The sequence below is a fragment of the Trachypithecus francoisi genome, unplaced genomic scaffold (genome assembly GCF_009764315.1).
Source record: "Trachypithecus francoisi isolate TF-2019V2 unplaced genomic scaffold, Tfra_2.0 Lachesis_group0, whole genome shotgun sequence".
NCBI lineage: Eukaryota > Metazoa > Chordata > Mammalia > Primates > Cercopithecidae > Trachypithecus > Trachypithecus francoisi.
Genome location: NW_022681453.1, coordinates 4,853,700 through 4,880,214, shown reverse-complemented (window position 1 = coordinate 4,880,214; position 26,515 = coordinate 4,853,700). Strand labels below are relative to the sequence as shown.

Below are 26,515 nucleotides of genomic sequence, written 5' to 3'. Positions count from 1 at the left end.
TGTTTGTGAGCCTAATCTCACTAATGAAAAATGTCTTTTGTGGCTCGTGCCTGTAATCCCAACACTTTGGGAGGCTGAGGTGGGAGGATCCCTTGAGCCTAGGAGTTTGAGACCAACCTGGGCAACATAGGGAGATAAATAACCAACTGGTGTGGGACATCCAGGAATAGATAACCATTTCTTTCCAAAGTCAAGATAGCTACCCAATGAAGACCAAACAAACAAACAAACAAAAAAAGAAAAACAAAAAGAAAAAAGAAAAATGCATTTATGGGGATGAGGACTTTGAGAAAGCTCCAACTCTAGAAAGCTGAAACAAGTTTCTAGTCCTTAATGTGACACTAAAAGATTGATTAAATATTACAGGACATTGAATGTACTATTATAATGCTCTTGGGACTTTTTTTGAAGATCATTTGGGGAACTTCAGTTACAGAAATCTATCACTTGATTTTGGCATAATTTAATCATTGTGGATTATTTTTGATAATTTAGAAAAAGTATCTCTTCATTATCACATAGGTGGGAGAGCTGATGTGTCCTTTAAATGATTGTTTGCAATGCTTCCAAATACTTACAACTCTTTATTTTATATATATATGTATGTATTTATTAAAATTAAGACTGGATTTCACTCTGCCCAGGCTGATCTTGAACTCCTGGGCTTAAGTGATCCTCCTGCCTTTGGCCTCCCAAAATGCTGGGATTACAGGAATGAGCCACCACACCCAGCCACAAATCTTTAAATCATTAAACTTTTTTAAAGAGATGGGGTCTCACTGTGTTGTCCAGGCTAGTCATTAACTCCTGGGCTCAAGTGATCCTCCTACCTCAGCCTCCCAAAGTGCTGAGATTACAGGTGTGAGCCATCACGCCCAGCCCGTTTTTTTTTTAATTAAAAAAAATTTTTTTTAAATTATAAATCAGCTGGATTTTGGGAAGATAAATGCAAAGCATAGGGTTTTAAGTAGAAAAATATATAAACTAGATCAGCTTATTTTATTTTGTATGAGTTCATGCCTTCTTTAGTATAAACTTTTCTGATTGTCTAAAAGTGCATACTTAAAAGTAATATTTTGGTATATTTTAAGGCTATTTCCTAATCAATTTACTGGCTACAGAACCTGGCTCAAGGTTTTTACACACCGACATAAACATTCCATTAAGTGATACTAATTTTGAGAGGCAAATGATGACAACATTTCCTGGATCAATTCCTCCTGCCTTAAGGAGATACTCCACTGAATTTGATTAGTACATACTGTGTACTACGTATATACTGTGTTTGCTTTTATAAATTACTTAGGCCAACACTTGGTCCAGGTTGTCCTTGTAAATGAAAATGTAAATATTTAATATACTTTCAGTTACATCAGTGTTCATTTTGATGCATGTTTGCAGACAGCTTTATCTGGTGAGACAGATGTTCTATTATTTGTAAAATTTAAGTTAAGCAAGGTTACCATTTCATTTAATTCCAGTTTAGCACAAGTTTTTCCTTTGTATACAAATCTCCACGAGAACATTTAACACATTTCATTATTTAGAAATGTAAACATTTATTTAAAAGTAGGTGGCAAGTTAAAGGAATACTTGCCTGAAATCATAAAATATAATCAAGTTCCTTTTAAACAGTTAATTTTTTTTCTATAATTTACTTTCATCGAAAGTATATTATCTTTGTTTACATACTAGAAGCAATTTAGCAACATAAAATATATTAGCTATAGTATGTTCAAAAGAATGAGAAATGTAAATTCAGAGATGAGACCATCATTTTTTGCAGTTTAAAAAAAATGCTGATCCCGTTGCAACATACTAATTATCCAGGTTTTACATTTTAGGGCTGAAACCCTGAGGAGCCTGCTGGTGACTGTTTAGCACTGAGCAGAGTTCAGTGTGCGTGCGCTTCCAGAGTTAAAAGCTAAAGCAGACTGAGAAACAAACAAAAAACAACATCTTTGAATTTTTGAGTTTTTACTTGTAATCATAGGCTTTCCCAAATTGTTCGAAGATGTATACCTTAGCTATTTTACCAGAAAAATGATTTATGCTAGTATCGTCACTTTTTAAGAAGTTGGAAAATATAATTTTTTCTTTTTAGAAATTACTAAGCTCTGTTGGTACAGCTGATCCTTCTTCAGTTCCAGAGGCTTCTTCTGGTGTCTGTAGCTCTTGACAGTGGTACTTCACTTTAAGTGGTTTGCCAGGGTACCAGACCAAGTGAATACGACAGGGAATTATTTCCTAGGAAATAAGAGTTATAAAATACTATAATCTGCAAAAACTTATGGTAAAAACATACATACAATTTATAAAATTTTTTTTTAATTTTTATAAAATTACATACAATTTTATGTTTTACCTGTGTTGATAATTCATGAAGTAGAACAGTATAATCAAAATCAATTGTATCATCATTAGTTTTCTACAGGGAGAAAAAAGAGTTAGTGTAATAAAAATGGTGGTATTTAGTGTAATAACTATACAGTACATTCTAGTTTTGAATGGGTGCCTTGTGTCTCCTACTGCCTTTTAGATTTCAGCCTCAGGGTTTTTGGTAGTATTTTGCTTCAAGACATGGAAGTCAAGGATCCTCATTTTTGTCTTGTCACTGAGTTATATGAAAGTCTGGTTGAATGTCTTATCACTTTTTTGATGGAGACTGAAGTCTGTGGGAATAGGGAGATTTTTTTTAACAACCTTAATGATCTCGATACTGTATATGCACCTCAAGGTGATATATTAGTCCTGATACGACAGGCAACAAGACAAGGGGAGGGGCAACCAGTAATTCCAGAAGGCCTACTATGGGCCGGGTTCTGTGCTAGGCACCTTCTACATGTTCTCATCTAATTCTCCTTTACGATCTATGTATTATGAGCCTGGTTTTACAGGAGAGGTAGTATGAGGTTACAACTAGGAAGTGACAAATGGGAATTCCAACCCAGATCTACCGACTCCAACATCCACATTCTTCATATATACCAACATGAAGCTATACCACAGTGTTTCTAAAACCAGCGCATTGGGTATTTTTCAGTAGGCAGGCAGTTGTCTTCACCTCTTTTATTCACATCATTTCTATACATTTTACTAGTGACTAAACCAACTCTGTATTTTCTTTTTGACATTTCCTCTCTCCCGCTTTTTTTTTTTTTTTGCAAGAGTGCTTATCTGTTCACTAGTAAAAATGGAAGAAAGAATATTTTTTAAAAATACCTTAATTTGGATTATAATTTTAGTCTTTTCCTACTATAACTGAGTACTCCATTTTTCTAAGAGAAAGAATGAGTTACTTAAAAAACAATTTGTTTCTTTTCTCTTTCCACCTATTCCCCCTGTTCTCTACTTCCTACTTAGCTCTTTAGAAATGGAGTCATAACCTTTACCTTCCCTTTTACCAGACACTCCCTGCATGGCAAGCTTATGTATGTGCTCACTTCAAAGCTCGAGAGCTGGAACTCTCTCCCACCAGGAGAAGGCCTCAAGAGACAACAGTCAATTTACAATCTCAGTTAGGCCCACGAGGGAACTCTGTCCAAGTATCTTGAGATAATGGCCATTTTATAATCTAGCTCTGCCCACAATGGCACCAGCTCTAGCACCTGGTAGATAAGGCACCCAAGAGAGTCACACAGACCCTGCAACTGCTCCCTCCTTCCCCTGCATGCCATTTATGCCAACTCCCCCTCTAAAAGCCCTTGTTTTTTGTCCCAAAAGGGAAACAGTACCTTAAAGGCAGGAGCCTATACTTCTTCCCCTAAGCTAGCTTTGGAATAAAGTCACCGTCTTTATACCAGACCTCACTCTTGTAAATTGGATTCTGCAAGCAGCAAGTGACTACACTTGCATTTTAGTTACATTACCAGGTTTGTATTAAGACTACTAAAGAATACAAAAAAGCAAACCCCCACCGCCCGCCCCCCCCCCCCGAAAAAGTTTTGTCTCCCCTTTGCCTACATTGATGGAGATTTTTACAAGCCATGAAATTTCCAGTAGGTGAGGAAGTCTGGAGGGATGATACAGGAGAGGGCCTGGATTAATCAGAAATCAACTGCATTTTCTATGGTTTTCTTGGCAGTACTCAGTAAGTTTCCCTCCTGTCTCACAGTGTACCCACAAATGTTCAAAGCAAACATCTGAGGCACAAGCTGCAAAGTCAGAGAATTCATGAGAGAAAATTCAGTGTTTCTTTCATAAGGGAACAGTTACTGGAGGTTCCAGTGATCAGTCTGGCATTGTTGCTTTGAAGGTGTGTTTAACCTTGTTAGACCTTCATTTGGTGGCTGTCTTGACCTTGGAAGGAAATGGTTATCTATCCCAAGATGTCTCACACCAGCTGAATATTTGTCTCAGACTTTTGTGCTGTCTGCACTATTTTTTAAGTCTTGACTGTTTACCATGTATTTTTATAATTTAAAAATTGGTTTTAGGCTGGACATGGGGGCTCATGCCTGTAATCCCAGCACTTTGGGAGGGCAAAATGGGAGGATCACTTGAGCCCAGGAGTTTGAGACCAGCCTGGGCAATATAGTGAGACCTCATCTCTGTTAAAATAATAATATATATATATATATATATATATATTGGTTTTACTTATACACTTAAAATGTTTTATTGAGAACAATGCCTTATTCTGCTTTTGAAAATGGCATTTCGGAAGGAAATCATGGCAGTCTCCAGTGAGGCAAAAAAGAGGCAGAGCTTAAAATAAATGTTAGGATTCCTGCCCCATTTGACAGACTATTTTGGTAAAAGTACAAGAAGAGTGTTACCCATTTTTAAATACAAAAATGTGAGTCATGATAATGCTGGTAAAACCCTATATCATTTGATTGAGAACTTCCTCAATAAAGTTATTGAAACATCCCCTTACATTATGTTTTTATAGATTCCTTCTCCTTTAGGGGGAACCACCTTTAAACCAAACCAAAAGCACAGCTTCTTAAAAAACTGCAGAAGAGGACATTGTACATCCCAGCCTGGCAAAGGATGCCAAGATCGGACTGCCCTCCCATGTCAAGCTCTGCCAAGAAGTCGTTATTTTTAATATTATTCAGAAATTATCTTTTTGGCTTCAATTCAGATCATCACAAGTGCCAAATCTTGTGGCCCAAATGGATGATGATTTGTTGTTACATTTCCTGGTACCTCAGCACTTAATCTTGTTGCAGACAGACTGGAAGTGTTTTGTTTGTTCCCTTTTACTTGGTCATGACCCAGCCCACCCCTTGCCCCTCCACCCTGCTTCCCCCAAAAGGGAGCAAAGGGTCTCTAACAGAACCAGGGTGGTTTTAGTAGGAAGAATTAGGCTTAAGTTAGTAATAGAAGTTATCAAAAGTAGATTTCAGCATAATAGATAAGGTAGATAGGATGGTTTCTATATGTAGCTTTGGCTAATGGAGACTTCTACATAATGTGAAGATGAGCTGACTGATAGTGATGTGCTGCAGGTTAGATAGTTTGGGGTGCTTACAAATCTGGTACTGATTGATAAGAGTTAGAGCAATACTCAGCTTGACTTTTCTCAGTTCATGTTAAAGGCTAAAGGTATGGGCTTATCCATTTTTTTCCCTAGCCAGCAAATATCCCTTGTTCTTGGCACAGTCCTCATAGTATTGGGAATGACATCCATTCTTCAGTTCTAAAGAAAGCGTCGTGCCAGTAAGATGGGTCTTACTTTATATTTGCATTTCAGTCCTTTTTTTTTTTTTTTTTGCACACTCTTCCCTCAAGCCTTGTTCATGTGGGGCTGTGAGTTTATAAGCTTGTACTTCTTTACACATGGATTAAAAGGTGAAATTAGCCCTAAGTATCAAGATAGTAATTCCCACCCAGAAAGTTTTTGGAAAAATTATCATCTTTATACTTTTTTTGAGCTACCTTGGGCCAAGAGCACCTCCAGTCACTTCCTGCCTCCGTGCCATACTGGCTTTCTCAGCCCTAGTGTCCTGTTACTAGTCTCTCAGAACAGTATTTAGACCTTCTGCGCATAGTGTCTTTTAAAAAAACATTGCTTGTTGCTTGTGTTGCTTCTTTTGGTGAAGGGTTACAGGAGACCTTAGTGGCCACTCAGTGGCAGAATGTGAAAATCTTTGTGCATATGTGCATACTTTTCTTTAAGAGAACTCTAAGCTGAAATGCATATCAACCTTGAAACCAAATATCCTAATTGCTCCAGGGATTTAAATTTGTGTTAGTTTCACTTCAATCCTTTGTGAGTCCTCATTTAATAGGCCCGAAGAGAGAAATGATTTGCCTTGGGTGACCCAGCAAGTCAGCTGCATATTCAGCTATTATTTATCTAACACCCAGACATCACAGGGGGAAAAAAGAAAATCTAAAACTCTAACTCAATGAGCATTCTCCCTCTGCATTTCTGTTTTTGTTTGTTTTGTTTTGTTTTGTTTTTGAGACAGAATCTTGCTCTGTCACCCAGGCTGGAGTGTACTGGCACAATCTCAGCTCACTGCAATCCCTGCCTCCCGGGTTCAAGCAATTCTCCTGCCTCAGCCTCCCAAGTAGCTGGGACTACAGGTGCCTGCCACCACACCCGGCTAATTTTTGTATTTTTAGTAGAGACAGGGTTTCACCGTGTTAGCCAGTGTGGTCTCCATCTCCTGACCTCATGATCTGCCTGCCTCGGCCTCCCACAGTGCTGGGATTAAAGGCGTGAGCCACTGCACCCAGCCTGCATTTCTGCTTTTTAACTGTCTAGTTACACATGTGTCCTCACTTTCCTACTTGCAGTTTGGTTGAGGGATATTAGTGGACAGATGATGGACATGAAAGACTGGTTAGAATGGGAGAGAAATACACCTGCTATGTTTTGTACCCTAGTATGTCCTAGTGGTAAAAATGTGTCATATGCAACTGCAAAAGAAAGGGAAACATGTTATCTCAATGTGTTGCTCTATTCCTATTAAGTTATCCTCTCACATTTACTACAATTAGTTCTGTATTATCTTGACACCATTTTCTATGCTTAAAACAACCTCTTCCCCCTAACTTTAAAATCAGGTACAGTAAAAGCCTCTTGTTGACGGTGTGGTTATCTTGGTAGATAAGAGTGTGTCAGAAATAGATAGAAACTTCTGTAGCAAAAGATAGAAACTTATCTAGCAAAAGAACTGGTACTGTATCTTGACTTGTTGTGTGGCAACAATCAATTAGATGGTAATTTCTATTTAAAAGCATTCTATATGGGAAAAGACATGTTCATTTTGACAAGTAAAGACAAAATCTAGGTTTCTAGTTGATGTGTGTTGTACATGTGGTCCTTGGAAAGCAAACCAAACTTTATTATTGGCATTAAAAATGATGACTTAATGCTGGGTAAATCCTGTACTCAGAATATATTCATTGATGATCCATCCATGGGTGAACCTATGAACAAAACAAATTTTTTAAATTGGGGCTTATGATTAGTTCAGCTTGCCTCTCTGATACTCCCAACACCTTTGCTCTTGTCCTGCTCTCAGCTGATTACTTTGCCTCCTTTTTCACTGAGAAGACAGAAGCAGTTAGAATAGAGCTTCCACAAGATCCCACTTTGATATCTGCCCTCCTAGACTGGGCCACTGTTTCCTGCTTTCCCTCTAGGTTAACTCTCCATGTTTCTAATATCATGTGGATTAATCACATCCTGTCTTGCCTACTCAAAGATAGTAACTCTAACTAACTTTTCCCTCTCTTTCATGCAATTCCTACTTTGCCTCTCTCTGCCGGACTTTTCCTCATCAACATATAAACATGCTGTTTGTTACGTCTCCCAACCAAAAAAAATACAAAGAAAAAACCCTTTCAGCCCTGTGCCCACCCATTGTCCAGCTATAGTCATCTTCCTTCCTTTTACTCTCCTTTATTATAGCTCAATTTCTTGAAAGGATGGAATGTCCACTTCCTCTCCTCCCAGCCTTTCCTGAACCTACCCCAATCAGGCTTTTGTCCCCACTGTGCCAGTGAGAGGGCTTTTGATAAGCTCTCCATTCGTTGACTTCCAGTTACTCAGTGAAATGGGCATTTCTCATCTTACTTGAGTCTCCAGCAGCATTTAATACTACCAGCCAGTCCTCATCCTTGAAATACTTTCTTTTCCCGTATCTCCAACTGCTTAAGTCAGAAGTGTTCCATGATCCAATCCTTTACATAACTTACCTTCTTTGTCTACACTCATTACCTGTGATCTCATCCAGTCTTGTGGCTTTAAATACTATATGGTGACAACTACAGCTGAGACCTCTCCTGTGAACTTTAGACTCTTCTGTCCAGATGATTATATAGATTATCTGGTTATAGAATTTAGAATGCCCCAAATCAAGATAATTCTCCCGCAATTCTGTTCCTCCTCTAAGCTTCCCCAATCGGTAAATGAAAACTCTGTCCTTCCAGTCAATTATGCCAAAATCCTAACAATCATCCTTAATTCCTCTCATTTCTGATATCCATATCTGACCCATGAGCAAATACTGTCAATCTGCTGGAATCCAAACATCTCTCTAGCCCCATTGCCACCACCCTGCTCCAAGCCACCGCCAGGCCTTGCCTAGAATATTGCAATACTTTTTTTTCTTTTTTTTTTTTGAGACAGAGTCTTGCTCTATAGCCCAGGCTGGAGTGCGGTGGTGCGATCTTGGCTCACTGCAACCTCCACCTCCCTGGCTTAAGTGATTCTCCTGCCTCAGCCTCCTGAGTAGCTGGGATTACAGGCACCCGCCACCAAGCCCGCCTCATTTTTCTATTTTGAGTAGAGATGGGGTTTCACTGTGTTGGCCAGGCTAGTCTTGAACTCCTGATCTCAAATAATCCACCCGCCTTGGCCTCCCAAAGTGTTGGGATTCCAGGTGTGAGCCACTCTACCTGGCTGAATATTGCAATACTTCACTGGTCTTTCTGTTTCTTCCTTTATCTCCCTGTTGTCTGTTCTTAACAAAGCAGCCGTAATTATCCTATTGTAAGTCAGATCGTGTCACTCCTCTGGTAAAAACCCTCTAATGGGTAAAAGAGTGAAAGACGAAACTCTTTGAATGGTCTGCAAGGTCTTACATGAACTGATGCTGTCCACTTGCCCCCCCTCCATTTGATCTGTCTCCTGGCATGCTCCCCTCATCACTCAGTTCCAGCCACACCAGCCTCACTGCTATTTCTCCTGCTCTCAGCTAATGACTTTGCCTCCTGTTTCATTGAGAAGACAGAGCAGTTAGAATACAACTTCCACAAATTCCCACCTTGATATCCGTCTGTCTTTTTACCAGTATCTGCACCGCTGTTTCCCTCCAGGTGAACCCTCTGTGTTCCTGGGATCATCTGGATTGATCATATCCTTTCCTGCTTACTCAAAGACGTGAATCTTGCAGCCTCAGCTCCTTCCGCCTGACATTCTCTTTCCTTAGGGGAGCAGGGCTCAGCTCACCCTCACTTCCCTTTGGCCTCTACTCCAAAGTCACCTCTGCTCAAATTAGCCTTACTTCAGACAAGTAATTCTATCAATACCCTGCATTCCCTGTTCCCTACCTCATTTTTTGGTTTTTCTTTACTTAGAGACAACATCTCACTCTGTTGCCCAGGATGGAGTACAGTAACGCAATCATAGCTTATTGCAACCTCCAACTCCTGGATCAAGCAATTCTCCCAACTCTGTGTCCTGAGTAGCTGGGACTACAAGCATGTGCCACTACATCTGGCTAATTTTTATTTTCTTTGCAGAGATGGGGCCTTGCTGTGCTGCCCAGGCTGGTCTCAAACTCCTGACCTCAAATGATCCTTCCACTTTGGCTACTGAATTTTTTTTCATAGCATTTACCATCATATGATATATATTTATTTATTAGTTCACTGTCTCTTCTCTCACTAGAATTAATCTCAGTGAAGGCAGCAACGTTGTGTCTTTGTTTGCAACTGTATCCCCAGCCCCTGAAACAAATACTTGGCCCATTGCATGAACTCAAATATTTATTGAAATGAATGTGATTAAAACTCTTGATATGAAATTAGAAATTCACATGAATTCAGTCTAAGAAGACTGCATTGATGGCAACTCTTGCGGCATAAGTTAGTTTTCAGGTTTTTCTTACCCACTGCCTCACACTAGTGAGCTGTGCCAGGTAGTAGTGTGAAACCTGTGTTGTCATTTGCCACATCACATAAGAGCTTCCAAGGAAAGCCAAATCCCAGATGGGTCTCAGAGAGGGATCAATATGTCCATGATTATCTGAAAGAGACAAAGCACATTTGTATTAATGCATTTTTGAGACAAAAATCTCAGAAATTGCAGAAATGAAATAGGGTTTAAACTTAGTCATACCAGTCATCTCTCTCACAGCAAGACCTTGAGCCAGATACGTGATTTGTTTGTATCTGTTTCTATGTTAGTATGTAGATTTATGTTCTTCAACTTGCCAAACTGAGTAAATCTATTATAAATCAATGGCCATTTGCTGTACTGTATACATGCAAAAATAAGAGCTATGGAGCCTACATTCTATCAAGCCTATGTCCACAAAGTATCTTGGACCCATCTTGTCTTCTCCGAACCCACTGCTACCACCCTTCAGGCCTGGGCTGCTTCTGCCTGAGACCACGGCCACAGTCTGCTACCAAATCTCTCAGATTTCAGTCTTCTCCTTCCAACTGTCTCGCACGTAGCAGCTAAAGTGACTTTTGCATACTCATTACTGAATACTCAAAGATGACATTCAATTTAACTTAGTCTTGTTAGTTAAGAAGCTTTTTTTTTTAAGAGATAGGGTCTTGCTCTGTTGCACAGGCTAGAATGCAGTGCCACAATTATACTTCACAGTCGCCTTGAATTCCTGGGCTCAAGTGATCCTCCTGCCATGGCCTCCCAAAGTGTTGAGATGACAGGTGAGGGCCACTGTGCTGGCCAAGAAGCATTTTTAGTTAGGTTGAAAAATCTATCACTGATATTCACTGATACAAACCTTACCTTCTGATTTAGGTCTGCAGTCAATGTGATGGTGGTCTTTGCTTCCTAGTCTACCAAAATATCTTTGTGCTTCTCTGGTCATTGGCTTTAAAGCTAATCAATGTGTTGGCAGCATCTCTGTCACTCTTGTTTAACACGTGAAGAAATCAGGTGGATTTTTTCTGTGGCATTGTTTTTGGACCTAAAATCTTTTAAATTTGGCAAACATCTTTCTTAAAACTTACACAATATTAGACACCGTGAGAGGTTAGGGATACAGTGACTAATAAATTACTGTTTGTGACTTTTAGGAGCTCAAATTTTATGAGATGACTGTTCATGAACCATCGTTTTATGTAGTTTTGCAGAGATACTATATTAAGGCCTAATAATAGCACAATACATGAGGAATACTAACAAGCTTATTAGGAAACTAATCCTTCTGGGTAAAGTAATCCTTAGCATAAATTCTCTTCTGTATTGGTAGAACTTGGCTGGTTTATACTCAGAGGTAATTCAAACAGCATTCATTGATTTCTTGGGATCTGTGAAGGATACCAAGATGGGGCCCCACCCTCCACATGTTGACATGGTGGGGTTATAGTTGATACATTCCTTAAGAGAGGGAGGATCGACCGGGCGCGGTGGCTCAAGCCTGTAATCCCAGCACTTTGGGAGGCCGAGACGGGCGGATCACGAGGTCAGGAGATCGAGACCATCCTGGTGAACACGGTGAAACCCTGTCTCTACTAAAAAATAAAAAAACTAGCCGGGCGAGATGGCGGGCGCCTGTAGTCCCAGCTACTCGGGAGGCTGAGGCAGGAGAATGGCGTAAACCCGGGAGGCGGAGCTTGCAGTGAGCTGAGATCCGGCCACTGTACTCCAGCCTGGGCGACAGAGCGAGACTCCGTCTCAAAAATAAATAAATAAATAAAAAGAAAAGAAAAAGAAAAAAAGAGGGAGGATCAGAAAGCTGAGGGACAGCAGGGAAGGGACAGGTTTCTTTGGGCTGGAGAGGGTTGGGGGAAACTTCACAGAGATGAGATTTTGGCTGGGCCTTGAATTGCTGTCATGTGTGTGGGGTCTGAATGAGAAAGCAAGCATGTGAAGGTAGGAAGGCACCAGGCAGGGGCAGCCTCAGTGGTCTTGATAGAATATACAGTATACTGGCAGCAGATTTTGAAAGGCCTTTTTGCAAAGATGCCAGAGTGGGTATGAACTGCAATTGAGTAGTAAGTGTGGAAGATGACTTTGACTGCCGGGTGCGGTGGTTTCAGGGAGAAGAAGCCCAGGCATGAAGGATGGTGACAGTGGATTTGGAGATGACAAGATTAGTCCAAAATACTTTGTGAATGCAGGCTTGATAGGAAATGGCAAGTTATTAAATGTTAGGAGATTAGTTGATAATGACCAAAGTTTCTGGATAACTCTAGGAGAATAGTAATACCATTAAATAAATGTAGGACAGAAAGTGGGAACGTTTTGGGTGAAAACAAGTTGAGTTTGTTATTAGGTGTATTAAATACAGTGTCAAGAAAGTCATGAAGGTGGATGATGTAAAGTGCTACAGATAGGCCGGGCATGGTGGCTCACGCCTGTAATCCCAGCACTTTGGGAGGCGGAGATGGATGGATCACCTGAGGTCAGGAGTTGGAGACCAGCCTCGTGAACAACAACATGGTGAAACCCCATCTCTATTAAAAATATAAAAATTAGCTGGGCATGGTGGCACACACCTGTAATCTCAGATACTTGAGAGGCTGAAGCAGGAGAATCGCTTGAACCCAGGAGACAGAGGTTGCAGTGAACCAAGATTGCGCCACCACACACTGGACGGAGGGAGACTCTGTCTCAAAAAAAAAAAAAAAAAAAAAGTTCTACAGATAAATCAAGAAGGATAAGAAGCAAGATCTGGTTAGGGTTTTTGGTGATCAGGGTGATCCCTTTATGTACATAGGGTAGAAGCCAAATAGGAAGAATTTGAGGATGTGGCAATGTGTATAGAATCTACTTTTGAAAAGTAGACAGAATAAAGAAAAAGAGGGGGTGATGGGTCAATGAAGAAACTGGTCAACAGAACTCTGATCTTGACGATCTTTGTAGGACAAGAGGAGGAACTGGTTGATGAAGGTTCTAAAGGTGGGAAGGATACTGATGGGGCAAAATTATGAAAGAACCAGAGAAACTAGAACCAAGGGTATAAATAAAAGGAGTCTTAGAATTAAAGAGAGGGTTGGGGAAGATGTAGCAACTTTGTGAGGTGGGAAGAAATGAAAGAATCAAATGTCTCAATCTCAGTAAAGCAGGAGGCAACACTATCTCTTGAAAGTGCATGAGGCTGGGGTGTGGGCCTTGACAAAATGGAAAAGCTTCAACTCAGCTGTCTTGTGGAGTGCAGTAAGATGTTAGAAATAAATAGCAGCACTGAGGGCTCAGCACTTGGAGAAATCTTTTAGGAGAAAATACCTGTTGAGAATAAAGCAAAAGGTATTTGTTGCCCTTCATTGTCATCATATCACCCTTACGTGACATACAAGTTTTTTGGTTCCATAATGTTTTCCTGTTAATATCGAAGTGCCTTCAAACTTGGAACTAAGGACTTTTCAGTACTCTTCACTGGCTTTTCTGTATAATTTATTTAACCTGGCAATGTCATTTTTTCATGTCACCATACGATAAGTAATCAATAGGGAACTGTGACTATTTTTACAGATGTTATTGTAGAAAGCTTGTTTCGGACTTCTACTTCCTGACAAGAATATCAGCATTTCACGAATGAATTTGTTTTTCCTCACTGCTATGAGCAGCTGAACCATTAGAACTTCAGAACATTATGTAATACAAGACTCTGAATTCAACGTCTTGGATATAAACTTTTTTGCTTATTTTGCTGTTAAGAAGTTTCCCATCATTCCTGTCTTCATTGACGAAAACTTCCTTGATCCAACTCATCATCACATGTTCTATCTTATGGTGCTGCTGTGAGTTCAGATTTGTGAAATCAAAACCCATGACCCTAGAAGATAAATCAATTATACTAAATACTGTGAATAGTCAGAACATTTGAAAGGATAAGTGCTGGCAACACTGCTGTAGAATCACTTCGGCAGACACAACTTTAGCTGGTTATTCCTAGGTCTTCAGTCTTGCCCTCTGTATGTAGTATACTTGGATTCATCACTAGGAAGTTTGCAAATTCATTAGAAGTGAAACTTTTACTAATAAAAAGCAGACAACTCAAGGGGGGAAAAATGTGGAGCAAGATATTCCAAAATGGATTAGATCTTCTCACTTATCCATTGTACTACAACAGTCCAATGCCTTGGATCGATTAAATACTGAATAGGAATCTGCTGAGATTTTTTTTTTTTTTTTTTTTAATTTGAGATGGAGTCTCGCTCTGTCGCCCAGGCTGGAGTGCAGTGGTGCAATCTCGGCTCACTGTAATCTCTGCCTCCCGAGTTCAAGCGAGTCTTCTGCCTCAGCCTTCCAAGTAGCTGGGACTACAGGTGCATGCCACCACGCCTGGCTAATTTTTTGTGTTTTTAGTAGAGACAGGGTTTCACCGTGTTAGCCAGGATGGTCTCAATCTCCTGACCTCATGATCCGCCTGCCTCAGCCTCCCAAAGTGCTGGGATTACAGGTGTGAGCCACCACGCCGGGCCCCCCTGAGATTTGAACTTGGGAAAATTTACCTTATCTAAAACCAAACCTTTTTGGTTTTAAGTAATTTTACATACACAGACAAGCTATAGATAGCACCATTAAATGTCTCTGCCGAATTTACTATGACAGCAAAATTTACAAGTTTTTTGATGGAAAGTTGCCCTCTATTAAAAAGTTTTTTGAAGTTTCACAGTAGCTACATTAAGTTAGATTATTATAGAATGGCCCCTATGGATATACAGGACTTATTAACCAAACATAATTCAGTTAACCTGCGCTGTTAAAGAGTGTCTAAAATCTCATGATCCTGTGGCAAATATTCAAAGAAAAGATCCAATACAATTTCTAAAATTTGTGTTTGAAGGAGTATAGATAAGCCCTATTTTCCCAACGAAAGGAAAACAATCCCTAAATAAGTATAGATTTGTAATATCAGTCATCACCTCATTTATTTCAAGCAATACTAAATATAAACAAATTCTGCTACAACATGAGATTTTAATTGCTCCCCTTGATTCCTAAGCACAGGATTTGATCCGAGTTGTCAGATTACTATCATGTGAGAATCATTCAGGGTTCAGAATTTTAGAAATGCAAGAAGCAGTATTCCAGTTGGAGGTTTTTAAGGACATTTCATCTCAGTAAATCGATGGGGAGCAGAGACATTCAGGAATGGAGACTGCAGAGCCTCCAGTGTTGACATGGGTTTGCCACAGAATCTGGGCAAATGAGTGAACTGTGGGAGAGGGTGGGGTGATGAGTGCTGCTGCGGTCAGACATTAAGCTTAATACCCAAGAGCAAGGCCAGAGATGACTTCTGTGGTTTTGAAAATTGGATTTGCCAGTAAATGTGCTGAGTCTCAACTGCTGCCCTCACATTCTGGTGAGGGCAGGAACAAATGAGCTCTGCTTCAGTTCAGCTGAGTCACTTCAGAGGGCAGGGCTCCTTTGTTAGAGACAGCACCACTGCCCATTAACTACTGACCTGAAATGAGATAAACATGACTCCCCTGCAGCATCTCAGAGAGCGCTCACCCGGCCCTAGGGCACAAGGCTGTGATGAGCAGAGTGGAAGCTCTGGAGGCTGTCGTCTAAAGTTTCCAAAGCCACTGCCAAGAACAGAGATGTCACCTCAGCTCCTGGACTCAACCTGGAAAACAGCACCCCTATATGCATATCCTGTTTCAAAATCCTGGACCTCTTACCTGGGGGTTCAGTTCTTACTGTGCCCCTATTCTGGGATGGAAAATGAGGAGATTTTTTTTTTTTTGGAGGTGGAGTTTTGCTCTTGTTGCCCAGGCTGGAGTGTAGTGGCACAGCCTCAGCTCCCTGCAACCTCCACCTTCTGGGTTCAAAGGATTCTCCTGCCTCAGCCTCCTGAGTAGCTGGGATTACAGCTGTGCGCCACCACGCCTGGCTAATTTTTTATATTTTTAGTAGAGTCGGGGTTTCACCATGTTGGTCAAGCTGGCCTCGAACTCCTGATCTCGTGATCTGCCTGCCTTGGCCTCCCAAAGTGCTGGGATTACAGGTGTGAGCCACCATGCCTGACTCAAAAATGAGGAGATTAAAGGGATACATACTGTTGGTGGAGTTACTGCATTGGACTAGAGATGAAGAACAGAAAGATGATACCTCTGAGTTTTGTTTAAATTATGAGGGATACCACAGTCTTCAGTTGAATGAAAGTGCCACTTTAGGGATAAAAACTTAAATGATCTTTCTATTAAAGATTTAGTTATTATATACATTCCTGAATATAGAAATTCCAAATGCTGATTCATACCAGGTATGCTGACTGTCTCCAAGGGGTTTTTCAGTTGCTTCATTTGCTTGTAAAGCAGGTAATCCTCCTGTTGTCTTTTCTTTTTCTCGATGAGCCGTGTACAAGTTACATTGATGGCTGGTCTGGGTTTCTGATTCTTGAAAAACACTCGAGCAGAGCATTTTCCCAAATGTCCCTCACCTTCCTGAAGTAAAGACTTTGGAATTAAACAGGATACTTTCTTATCACCTCCCACTCACCCCAATGCACACAAGCACACACAAGATTGAGAAGAGTTCATTGTACAAAGCAGGCAGGCTCTGGCATCAATAGATGGTAGTGGGTTTTATTTTATAGAAAGTGGTTTTTGTACCCACAGCTGAATACAACAGTCCTTCTCTTTGCTATCATTTAAACTCTTGTCCTCTGATTGTGACTGTATCAAATGATGTTGGGCATATTTCCAAAGAAATATCATCCATTGAGCACTGCTTGGCTGAAACCTCTAGGGTAGTGGCCACTTTACTCTCTAATGTGGACCAACATAATGCTTAGGTGGACCTCAAAGTTACTAACGATCTAGATGAAGCTGGCTCCTATTTACAAAAATAACAACAGCGTCTTCATGCTGCCTGATGAATTAGGTCCTCTTATTCCAGTTTGAAAGATTAAGATGCTGAAGTTTCAGGAGGAACCTACTCCATGTCTCACAGCTAATGAGCCAGGGCTTGGCCCCACCTCTGTCTAACACTGAAACTCAGGCTCTCTGTACTAACTTCATCTCTCAATGCCAAGATCTAATCCAGAAGAAATGGGGGCACCGATCATCCACATGGGATTCATTCAACTACCCGAGTAATGTTTATTTGCATTTATGTTTTTTTTTTTTTTGAGATGGAATCCCACCTGGGTGGGAGTGCAATGGCGCGATCTTGGCTTACTGCGACCTCTGCCTCCTGGGTTCACGTGATTCTGCCTCAGCCTCCTGAGTAGCTGGGATTACAGGTGCCCACTACCACGCCTGGCTAATTGTTTGTATTTTTAATAGAGACGGGGTTTCACTATGTTGGCCAGACTGGTCTCGAACTCCTGACCTTGTGATCCTCCCCCCTTGGCCTCCCAAAGTGCTGGGATTACAGGTATGAGCCACTGCCCCCAGCCTTGCATTCATGTTTAAATGTAGATGTTCTGGATATTCTGGGATCTCCCTCACTTATTTTACAATCCAGAAACATCTGGAGCTTCAACTAGACATCAGATGTATGACTCATTTCTAGCATAGTGGTTCTTCCCCCTTTTAAGGAATTCTCCAGATTCCATAATCAGATAGTAAAAGCCAGGGAACCTATTCCCTGAAAAATGCACATATCAACACTGTGCCTAGAATTTGAGGAAGTTCATGGGCCACTAGTCTTGGCCCTACCCAAATCCAACTCTCGTTGGCTGTTTGTGTAGTTGAGGCAATAATCTTCTTTTTACTTTTGTGATTGTTTAAACTGGGTGAAGTCCCAGTGAAAACAGCCACCAAAAAGAAAAAGAAAAAAGTCCATGAGGAAACAAATTGTAATGAAAATTCTATCTGCATTTGAGCCCAGAAGTCAAGGTTGCCGTGAGCCATGATCGCGCCACTTCACTCCAGCCGGGGAGACCGAGCAAGACCCTGTCTCAAAAAGAATAAATAAATAAAAATTAAAAATTAAAAAATTGGATCTGCTTAATAAGCTTATTTCTAAAACTACCTCAAAAAACCAAGAAACACTTTCCAGTGGGCAACTTTTCCTCCTGTGAGTGCTGGTTTTGAGTGAGAGGGAGTTTCAGCACTGCTTTAAGATGTTAATTATTGGTGCAACATAGAAAAACGGTGAAGGAAGCATTCAGGAAGAGGCTTAGGAAAGGGCAGAAGGAGGCTAGTACATGGCCTCCTCTGTGTTCAAAGCCATTTCCAGAGAAGAGAAAAGGAACCAGGTACTGCCTCCTTTCATTTTCCTTTCCATTTCCCCGTCAAAACATCTCCATGGAATCAAAGCTGTTGCTGGAGGATAAAAGAACTGCCCTTCAACCCCTGAAATGAAATGTTACAATTAGCTGGCTGTGCTCTTAATGCATCTACAGGATCAAATCCAAGGAAGCATATTGTTGGTGAAAATAATCTAATAATTGTATTTCTCTAGCTTTAACACTTTCAGTTTGCAACACTAACAATCAAAGACATCTTTCGTATGCTTTAAGGAAATTTTAATTCGTAGGTTAATAAACAAAGTCAGAACATACTGCTGTCATGTTGGAACTTGTTGGAACTTGAGTACTAGTGAGCATTCTTCCAGAAGCATGGGGTTGGGGAGTCATGCCTTCACTCCTGAAACTCTGCCACCTGGGAACACTTGAATCCTGGATGCTGCCTGCTCCAGGCTGCTTCTCAGCACAAGACAAAGAGCCATTTGGGCTGGTCTCTCCGCCCATGCTCTGATTGCCGCCTTTCAGCTTGACCCAGCACAAGGAAGCTCATCTGGCTCTAATTTCTGTATGAGTTTTCTCTTTACTCTCTTCTTGAAAACAGGGAAAAGGAAACTTGGCAAAACATGGTCTGCTTGGCCAAAGCTGTAGTGAGGCTAATAATGGCTGGAGCACGTGCTGGTGTTTTACAGAGTGCCTCTGTGTATGTTAGCTCAGGGGGTTGGTCTCACGCTATGCTGGCAAGAAATGTCACCATCTGACAGGAAGAGAATAAGTTGGCATTTGAGAGTGAGTCATTCTCAGGACTCTGAGGAGCTAGGAGGGATACCAGAGGGAGTGTGCAATTTTCTCTTCCAGGGGTCCCAAGGAAGAGGAAGGTGATGGCTTATATGGATTGTTTTAAATGCAACCCTGCGTAAGACCATGAAGTTGAAGTAGTTAAATATTGGGCTCTTGCCTAGTTCGTTCTTTAGTTCTTGATAACAAATAGGAACCAAATCAGGAAAAAACAAAACCAAACCTCCAGATCACTATATATTAAGATTCTCACTATTTTACAAAGACAAATTTATAGCAGTTGCTAATAGGATACTTTGCCAGTTGTGGCAGGTTACCTCTGGTTTGTAGTGCTCTGTGCTGAAGACCACGTCAACTTTACATCCCTCTTTTGGATTAATCTGGAACACAGAAACTGAATCTTAGTATAGTAGAAGCTCCCTTAAACATCTTCACATCCAGGAATCACACTTTTAGGATAACATGGTACGCAAATGGTAGCTGTAGCATTTATACCTGAATAAAACTGGTGATTACTTGGAAGAAAGATCTCAAATTTTATTCTGATTGTGCCATTCTGCTTGCTTGTTTGACACCTATTCACAAAGAGGGAGGTTGAGAAAGGGAAATGGTTGCGTTCCGACTGGAGTGACTTTGTGAGAGCAGTTAAAGGAGAAATGAACAGGTGTGTACAGGGAGCTGAAGGGAATTCCTTCATCCCCAACTCCTCAGTGCCTGCTCCACGCCCTGTTCTGGTGCCACATGAGCGAACAGGATCCACAAGGACTTGCCCTCCTGCCACCCACAGCCCAATGGGGGATGCTGGCAACAAACACATAACAAGTAATTTAGATGCTTTCAGGGGCTGATGAGTGAAGAAAGAGAGCAGTGGTATAGGAAGGTGCTTGGCAGAGGGGACCCACAAGCGCAGGCGTGAGGTGGAACTTCAGTCTGCGACAGGATGAATCACCAACACTGAAGAAGTCTTCCAATGCTATACTCTTTCTTCCCTTTGTAGTTTTTACAGGCAAGCATAGTTTTAAACTTCTGAAATGTTAATGTTAATGTGTAGCCTTTTAAAACTGTTGAATTGATTCCAATGCATATTTTGGAATATGCATATCTATGTCATTATGGCAATTTAAACTGTTCAGAAGAAGTTTATATTATTTGCCATCTTTTTTTTCAGAGAGCAAAATGATAAATCAGTAAAAAATATTTCCTAGAGAGGAAAGGGAACTTGCTGTTTTACAGAGCTGAAGTTACTTCACATAGCATTGATTAAGGTTAGACTCTGGAAACACCAGTTTCCTTTGAATCTTAGCATAGAAATGCAATAACCAAAGAACATTATTTTATTTTAAATGGACCGGATAGCATCCATTCCTATTATAGATTCTTAAAAAATGCTGGGAAATTGGAGAAGGGAAGGAAAGGATTCCTTGGCAGTTATTTATGTAGGGAATATTTAAACTTGTACATGTACAGATGTTGCTGGGGAAGGGAGGGAATTCCTGAGAGCACTGCACACAGAGCAGTTTGCTGAGGGCTCCTTGTCAGTCTTCAGATGAGTTCGGTTGTAAGCTGAAGCACTGATTTTGGTTTACACCACGCACACACACGAGTCTGTCTATTCACTCATTCACTGTTCACCACCTACTATGCCAGGCCTTGGGGAGATACAAGGAAATATGACATCCAGCCCGGCCTTCCCAGACACCTACTTCTTTTTTTTTTTTTTTTTTTTTTTTTTGCCGTCAATAAGAAATTTACTTGTTTTAAAAAAATCCAAATGCTGGCATTGTCCAGAAAAATTTAACAGGTTTATTTATAATTATTATAAAGTTGAACCGCTGAAACTTGTTCACTGAAACATTTTAACTTGCATTAATGCTTTACGCCTCTGCATTTATATTAAAATTCACACACAATGAAAATGGAAAAACTGCCAATACCTGATTTCTGTCCCCTATTTTTCCACTCGCAATCATATACTTAGGTACCTTTTGACCCCATGGAAAAAAAATATCTAACGTTCAGAACTACCAATAACAGGAAGAAGAGAATTTTTTTTTTTTTTTTTTTTGAGAATGAAATGTTTCCCATCATAGTGGATTCTTAAGCACGTTCTCCACGTATGCGGCGTGCTAGCTGGATGTCTTTTGGCATAATTGTTACACGTTTGGCGTGGATAGCACACAGGTTGGAGTCTTCAAAAAGGCCAACCAGATAGGCCTCACTTGCCTCCTGCAAAGCACCCATAGCTGCGCTCTGGAAGCGCAGATCTGTTTTAAAGTCCTGAGCAATTTCTCGCACCAGACGCTGGAAGGGAAGTTTGCGAATCAGAAGTTCAGTGGACTTCTGATAACGTCTAATTTCACGGAGCGCCACAGTACCAGGCCTGTAGCGATGAGGTTTCTTCACCCCTCCAGTAGAGGGCGCACTCTTGCGAGCAGCTTTTGTAGCCAGTTGCTTCCTGGGTGCTTTACCACCGGTCGATTTGCGGGCAGTCTGCTTTGTACGAGCCATGGTACAGAGACCTCCTTCCTTACCCCCCTTCTCCTTCGGCTGGAGCTCGGCGAGCGAAAGGCGGCGCTGGCGTTAGAGAGCGACGGCGGCGCGGCGGCGGCTGCGAACACAATTCCAGAAACCTACTTCTGTCTTGGAAACAGGTTTGTAGTGTAGCTGATCAGTATGGCTGAGCACAGCCTGCGTGAGGGTGCTGGGTTTAGGAGGCTTTCTAGAGTGGGTGAGGCCTAAGCTAACTCTTGGAGGAGCCAGTGTTAGCCAGACAAAGGTGTGGGAGTGGGATGTAGGAGCTGGAATTCCAGGAGGACAGTGAAGCTGGAGAAAAGGTGTCTGGGGAGGTGGGTGCAAGGGCATGGAAAGCCACACTTTCTTGAAGATGACTTGGAACTTGATCCCAAAGTCTGGAAGAGCAACATTAAACATATCCACAGTACACAGGGTGTTGTGAACAGTAGGATATGGCATAAACAGAGCTTATGACAGTGCGTGGGTCAGGGTAAACTTCAATGTCTGTTCACTATTTTTATTATTACTAAAATAAACAGGCATGAGAGAGCAGAAGAACTGGGCTAAACACAAGAGACTGACCCAAGTTCAAGGATAGGGGACATTATATAACATGGTCTCCCATCAAGGTTGCTCCTGAAACACCCAATGAGTAGTGAAAGACTAGACAAGGCATGCATGACAGTGGCTGGACAAGGCTCCCATGACCTCTATCTCAAAGATTCCTCAAGTTCAGCATCTTTAGTACCTGCCAATGTGGGAGGAACACAAGGCTGAGGCTTGCTGCCTTCACGCTCCCAGCCACATGGGCACCTGCAAACAACTGACACTCAGAAGGCAACACTTCTGCTTGCCAGTGGGTTCTAAGCCTTGAATGGGTCGGTGCACTAGCCCCGCCCCTGCTACGTGCACCGCAACACCTGGGAGTCTGCCTGTCCTGTTGAGTTGGGGTACAGCCTCCTGCAGAGGAGTCAGCGACGCCCTCAGGTTTCTAGCTGTGAGGTGGGCAGGGGTGGGCACGGAGGCCATTCATGAGATGAGGAGTAGGAAGCTGAGTTGGGTGGGTTCAGTCTCTGGCACATGGGGACATTTGAGATGTCTCAAAAAATGCAGAGGGTTATAGAAGTAGGATCAGCAGAGGTGGTGGTGAAAGCCATGGAATTTGATGCAACCCCCCAGGGAAGATGTGTAGAATAAGAATCCTGAGGAACATCAGCTTTCACATCAGTGATACATTAGGGCATGGTTATATGCTATGCAAAAAGATTCACTAAAGTCTTCCTTGTTCTTGATATAATTGTGCATATTTTAAATACAGGACTTAAGATATGATTTGACGCAACAGTGTTCTGGAAACACATGGAGGCAAAGTGAGAAGGGCTTTGAGCTGGTGTGGAGTCTGTGCTTTTAAAGAGTTTCTTTGCTGATTTGATTTCTTTATTTTGTTTTAAGGAGGCACTTATTTATTATTTATTTATTTATTTATTTATTTTATTTTTTTTGAGACGGAGTCTCGCTCTGTTGCCCAGTCTGGAGTGCAGTGGCGCAATCTCGGCTCACTGCAAGCTCCGCCTCCCGGGTTTACGCCATTCTCCTGCCTCAGCCTCCCGAGTAGCTGGGACTACAGGCGCCCGCCATCTCGCCCGGCTAGTTTTTTGTATTTTTTAGTAGAGACGGGGTTTCACCGTGTTAGCCAGGATGGTCTCGATCTCCTGACCTCGTGATCCACCCGTCTCGGCCTCCCAAAGTGCTGGGATTACAGGCTTGAGCCACCACGCCCGGCCGGCACTTATTTATTTATTTATTTTATTTTATTATTTTTTTGTGTGTGTGGAGGCAGAGTCTCGCTCTGTCACCCAGGCTGGAGTGCAAGTGGCACGATCTCGGCTCACTGCAACCTCCGCCTCCTGGGTTCAAGCAGTTCTCCTGCCTCAGCCTGCTGAGTAGCTGGGACTACAGGTGCACACTGCCACACCCGGCTAATTTTTGGTATTTTAGTAGAGACGGGTTTTCACCATGTTGCTCAGGCTGGTCTCAAATTCCTCAGCTCAGGCAGTTCACCTGCCTTGGCCTCCCAAAGTGCTAGGATTATAGGCGTGACTCACTGCACCCAGTGAACAAGGCCTCTTAAAAGTGTCCACATTTCATCCAAAATAAAATGTTTATATTTTTGGTTGTACTTTATCATGTATCAAGACACAGTGCTTTTATCTCTCACAAAGGCCTCTCCCTTCTCCCTTCCTCTGAGTCACAAGCGCCCCGTGCTGCTTTGCTCTGGTGAGATGAGCTGCGCACAGCCACAGGCCTGTGTGTGGGGTGGGTGGGAGCCAGGGCCACCTTCCTCTGGATGCGGTGTCTCACACTTGCTCTCCAGTGGTTTTAGGATTGTGTTGAACTTTGGCTCTCCTTGATTTAAAATGTTCTGTGATAAAGGGGTCCTTGTTGTTCAACATCACTCCATGATTTCAGCTTCTGCCTTATTCCAAGTACTGTGCTGGGTGCAGGAAAGATAGAGCAAAACAGCAGCAGCTGCTCTCAAGGCAGCCTAGTGGGAGAGGGCCTTAAATAGAGCATTGTAGGACTGATTATTTGATTGTGGCTGACTTAAGAGCTATGAAAGGATAGCTGGAGAATTAATCTAGTCTAGAGATCAGGGAAGCGACATTTGAGCTGAACTCCAAAGATGAAGAAGGAATTGGTCTTGGTTGGGGGAGGAGAGCTGGCAAGGGTCTGAGGAGCAGCCATGGGGCTTCAGGGCAGAAAGACTGGAGCTGGAGCTGGAGCTGGGACGTAAGCGGCTGACTGCGTGGCAAGAGCCACACCTGCAGGCCACAGAGAGGATTTTGTCCTGAGAGAAATGGAAAGCCAGGGAATAGAAGGAGGGATTTTGAAAAGATCCCTCTAGCTGGAGTGTTGAGAATGATGCTGGAGTGAGGAGTTGTGCAGAATGAATGCAGAGAAGAGTAGGAGGCTGGCTGGGGGCGGAGGGGGGTGGGCAGGGGAGAGGTGAGGACAGTGGAAATGGAGAGAATCATATGGTGGACCAAGTATGCCAGGTTGCCCCCCAGCCAGGCTGCAGCAGGCCACCCTCCCACCAGCCATGTGAGAGTAGTCATAAACCATCAAACCCCAAGTCCTATCAGAAAGTAAAAAATAAGCAAGTAATTCAAGATCAGAAATCATCACTGGAATATAACATTTTACACTAAGACAATTTTTTTTTTTTTTTTTTTTGAGACAGAGTCTCGCTCTGTCGCCCAGGTTGGAGCACAGTTGTGTGATCTCAGCTCACTGCAACCTCCGCTTCCTGGGTTCAAGAGATTCTGCTGCCTCAGCCTCCCAAGTAGCTGGGACTACAGGCACATGCCACCATGCCTGGCTGACTTTTTGTATTTTTAGTAGAGATGGCGTTTCACCGTGTTAGCCAGGATGGTCTTGATCTCCTAACCTCGTGATCCGCCTGCCTCAGCCTCCCAAAGTGCTGGGATTACAGGCGTGAGCCACTGCGAGCAGCCTTAAAACATTTTTAACATTGTGTCATTTAAAAGATGCTGTGTGTACAGAATAATGCAAGTAGCCCAATAATTGGGCCAGTTGCCTGCTACTGTTCTAAGCACGCTACATGTATTAAGTATGCTGACAAAGCTCTGAAGGCCTACTCAAACTCATTAGTAATTACAGGAACACAGAAATGCAAATTAAATAAGCAATGAGTTAGTACAGTACCATTAGTAGACTGGCACTCAGAAAGTGGACAGGGCCCATTGCTGGGTGGGGTCTGGGCTTTACGACTGCAGTCTGGCATATGCAATCTGGCATACGTGGTCAAATCAAGTTTATGTGTGAATGCCCTATGACCTAGAAATACCACTCTGAGCAAGTATCCCAGAGAAATTGTGATGGAGGTCTGTGAAGAAACTGACTCATACAAGGATGTTCACTGAGGCATCATGTGGGGAGATGAGGCTTTGGAGGCACCCACCTCATAAAGACCTCTGGTCTTGCCCAGGGATGCTCCCTCTGGGACTTACACAACAGGTTGTTACAGCCACATGGTGTAAAGCTAATCCATTCAATTCAAAGCCATGAGAAAAGTAAGTAGACATTTTTGAAACAGCCAAATCTGACATGAAGCAAAGGTGACCAACAATTCTAGCTTTCCTGAGGAAAGGAGGATTCCTGTAATGTAGATTACGGTGATTTCATTCCTTTCCCCACATACTGCCAGAACTGTCCATCTGTGAAACAGATCAGGAAACTTGAATCCCTCTCTTTAAACACAGCCAAAGGCAGAGCATATTGTTCCAATATTTTTCAGAAAAGGGCTGTTTAATAATAAGAAGCAAGCAAATGACCATATGACTGTATAACCTGAAGGAATCAATTAGTAGCTCTTCACTGAAGGTTTTTTAAAAAGATGTATAAAAGGGGTCTTGTGTACTACAGCCTGGAACTAAATTCTTCATAATCATGGGCCAATAACAACATGGTTTATGTGCTAATCTTTTTTATTTTAATTTTAATTAGTTAATTAATTAATTAATTTTGAGACAGAGTCTCACTCTCTCACCCAGGCTGGAGTGCAATGGTGCAATCTTGGCTCACTGCAACCTCCACCTCCCGGGTTCAAGTGATTGTCCTGCCTCAGCCTCCCAAGTAGCTGGGATTACAGGCGTTTGCCACCATACCACCATACCCGGCTAATTTTGTATTTTTAGCAGATACAGGGTTTTACCATGTTGGCCAGGCTGGTCTCAAACTCCTAACCTCAGGTGATCCACCTGCCTCGGCCTCCAAAAGTGCTGGGATTACAGGCGTGAGCCATTGCACCTGGCCCTTGCTTTTTGTATGTTTATTTAACAGGTGATTTTTGGCCCCACTGGTCAGTGAGA

The 26,515-nt window shown here is 42.1% G+C and overlaps 2 protein-coding genes across 2 annotated transcripts in view; both read right to left on the bottom strand.

The window, feature by feature from the left end:
* Nucleotides 1-1,454: 1,454 nt before the first annotated feature.
* Nucleotides 1,455-26,515, bottom strand: part of RARRES1 (retinoic acid receptor responder 1) — a 38,369-nt gene continuing 13,308 nt past the window's right edge. The window contains exons 2-6 of the mRNA XM_033203075.1: nucleotides 19,427-19,489; nucleotides 16,380-16,563; nucleotides 10,077-10,213; nucleotides 2,366-2,428; nucleotides 1,455-2,247 (exon numbers count right to left, since the gene is read on the bottom strand). Coding sequence (XP_033058966.1) covers nucleotides 2,101-2,247; nucleotides 2,366-2,428; nucleotides 10,077-10,213; nucleotides 16,380-16,563; nucleotides 19,427-19,489 — 594 coding nt within the window. The 3' untranslated portion in view covers nucleotides 1,455-2,100. The remainder of the gene's footprint in view (nucleotides 2,248-2,365; nucleotides 2,429-10,076; nucleotides 10,214-16,379; nucleotides 16,564-19,426; nucleotides 19,490-26,515) is intronic.
* Nucleotides 21,018-21,757, bottom strand: LOC117079318 (histone H3.3A-like). The gene has a single exon (XM_033203085.1). The coding sequence runs from the start codon at nucleotides 21,615-21,617 to the stop codon at nucleotides 21,207-21,209; it is 411 nt and encodes a 136-aa protein (XP_033058976.1). The 5' UTR covers nucleotides 21,618-21,757; the 3' UTR covers nucleotides 21,018-21,206.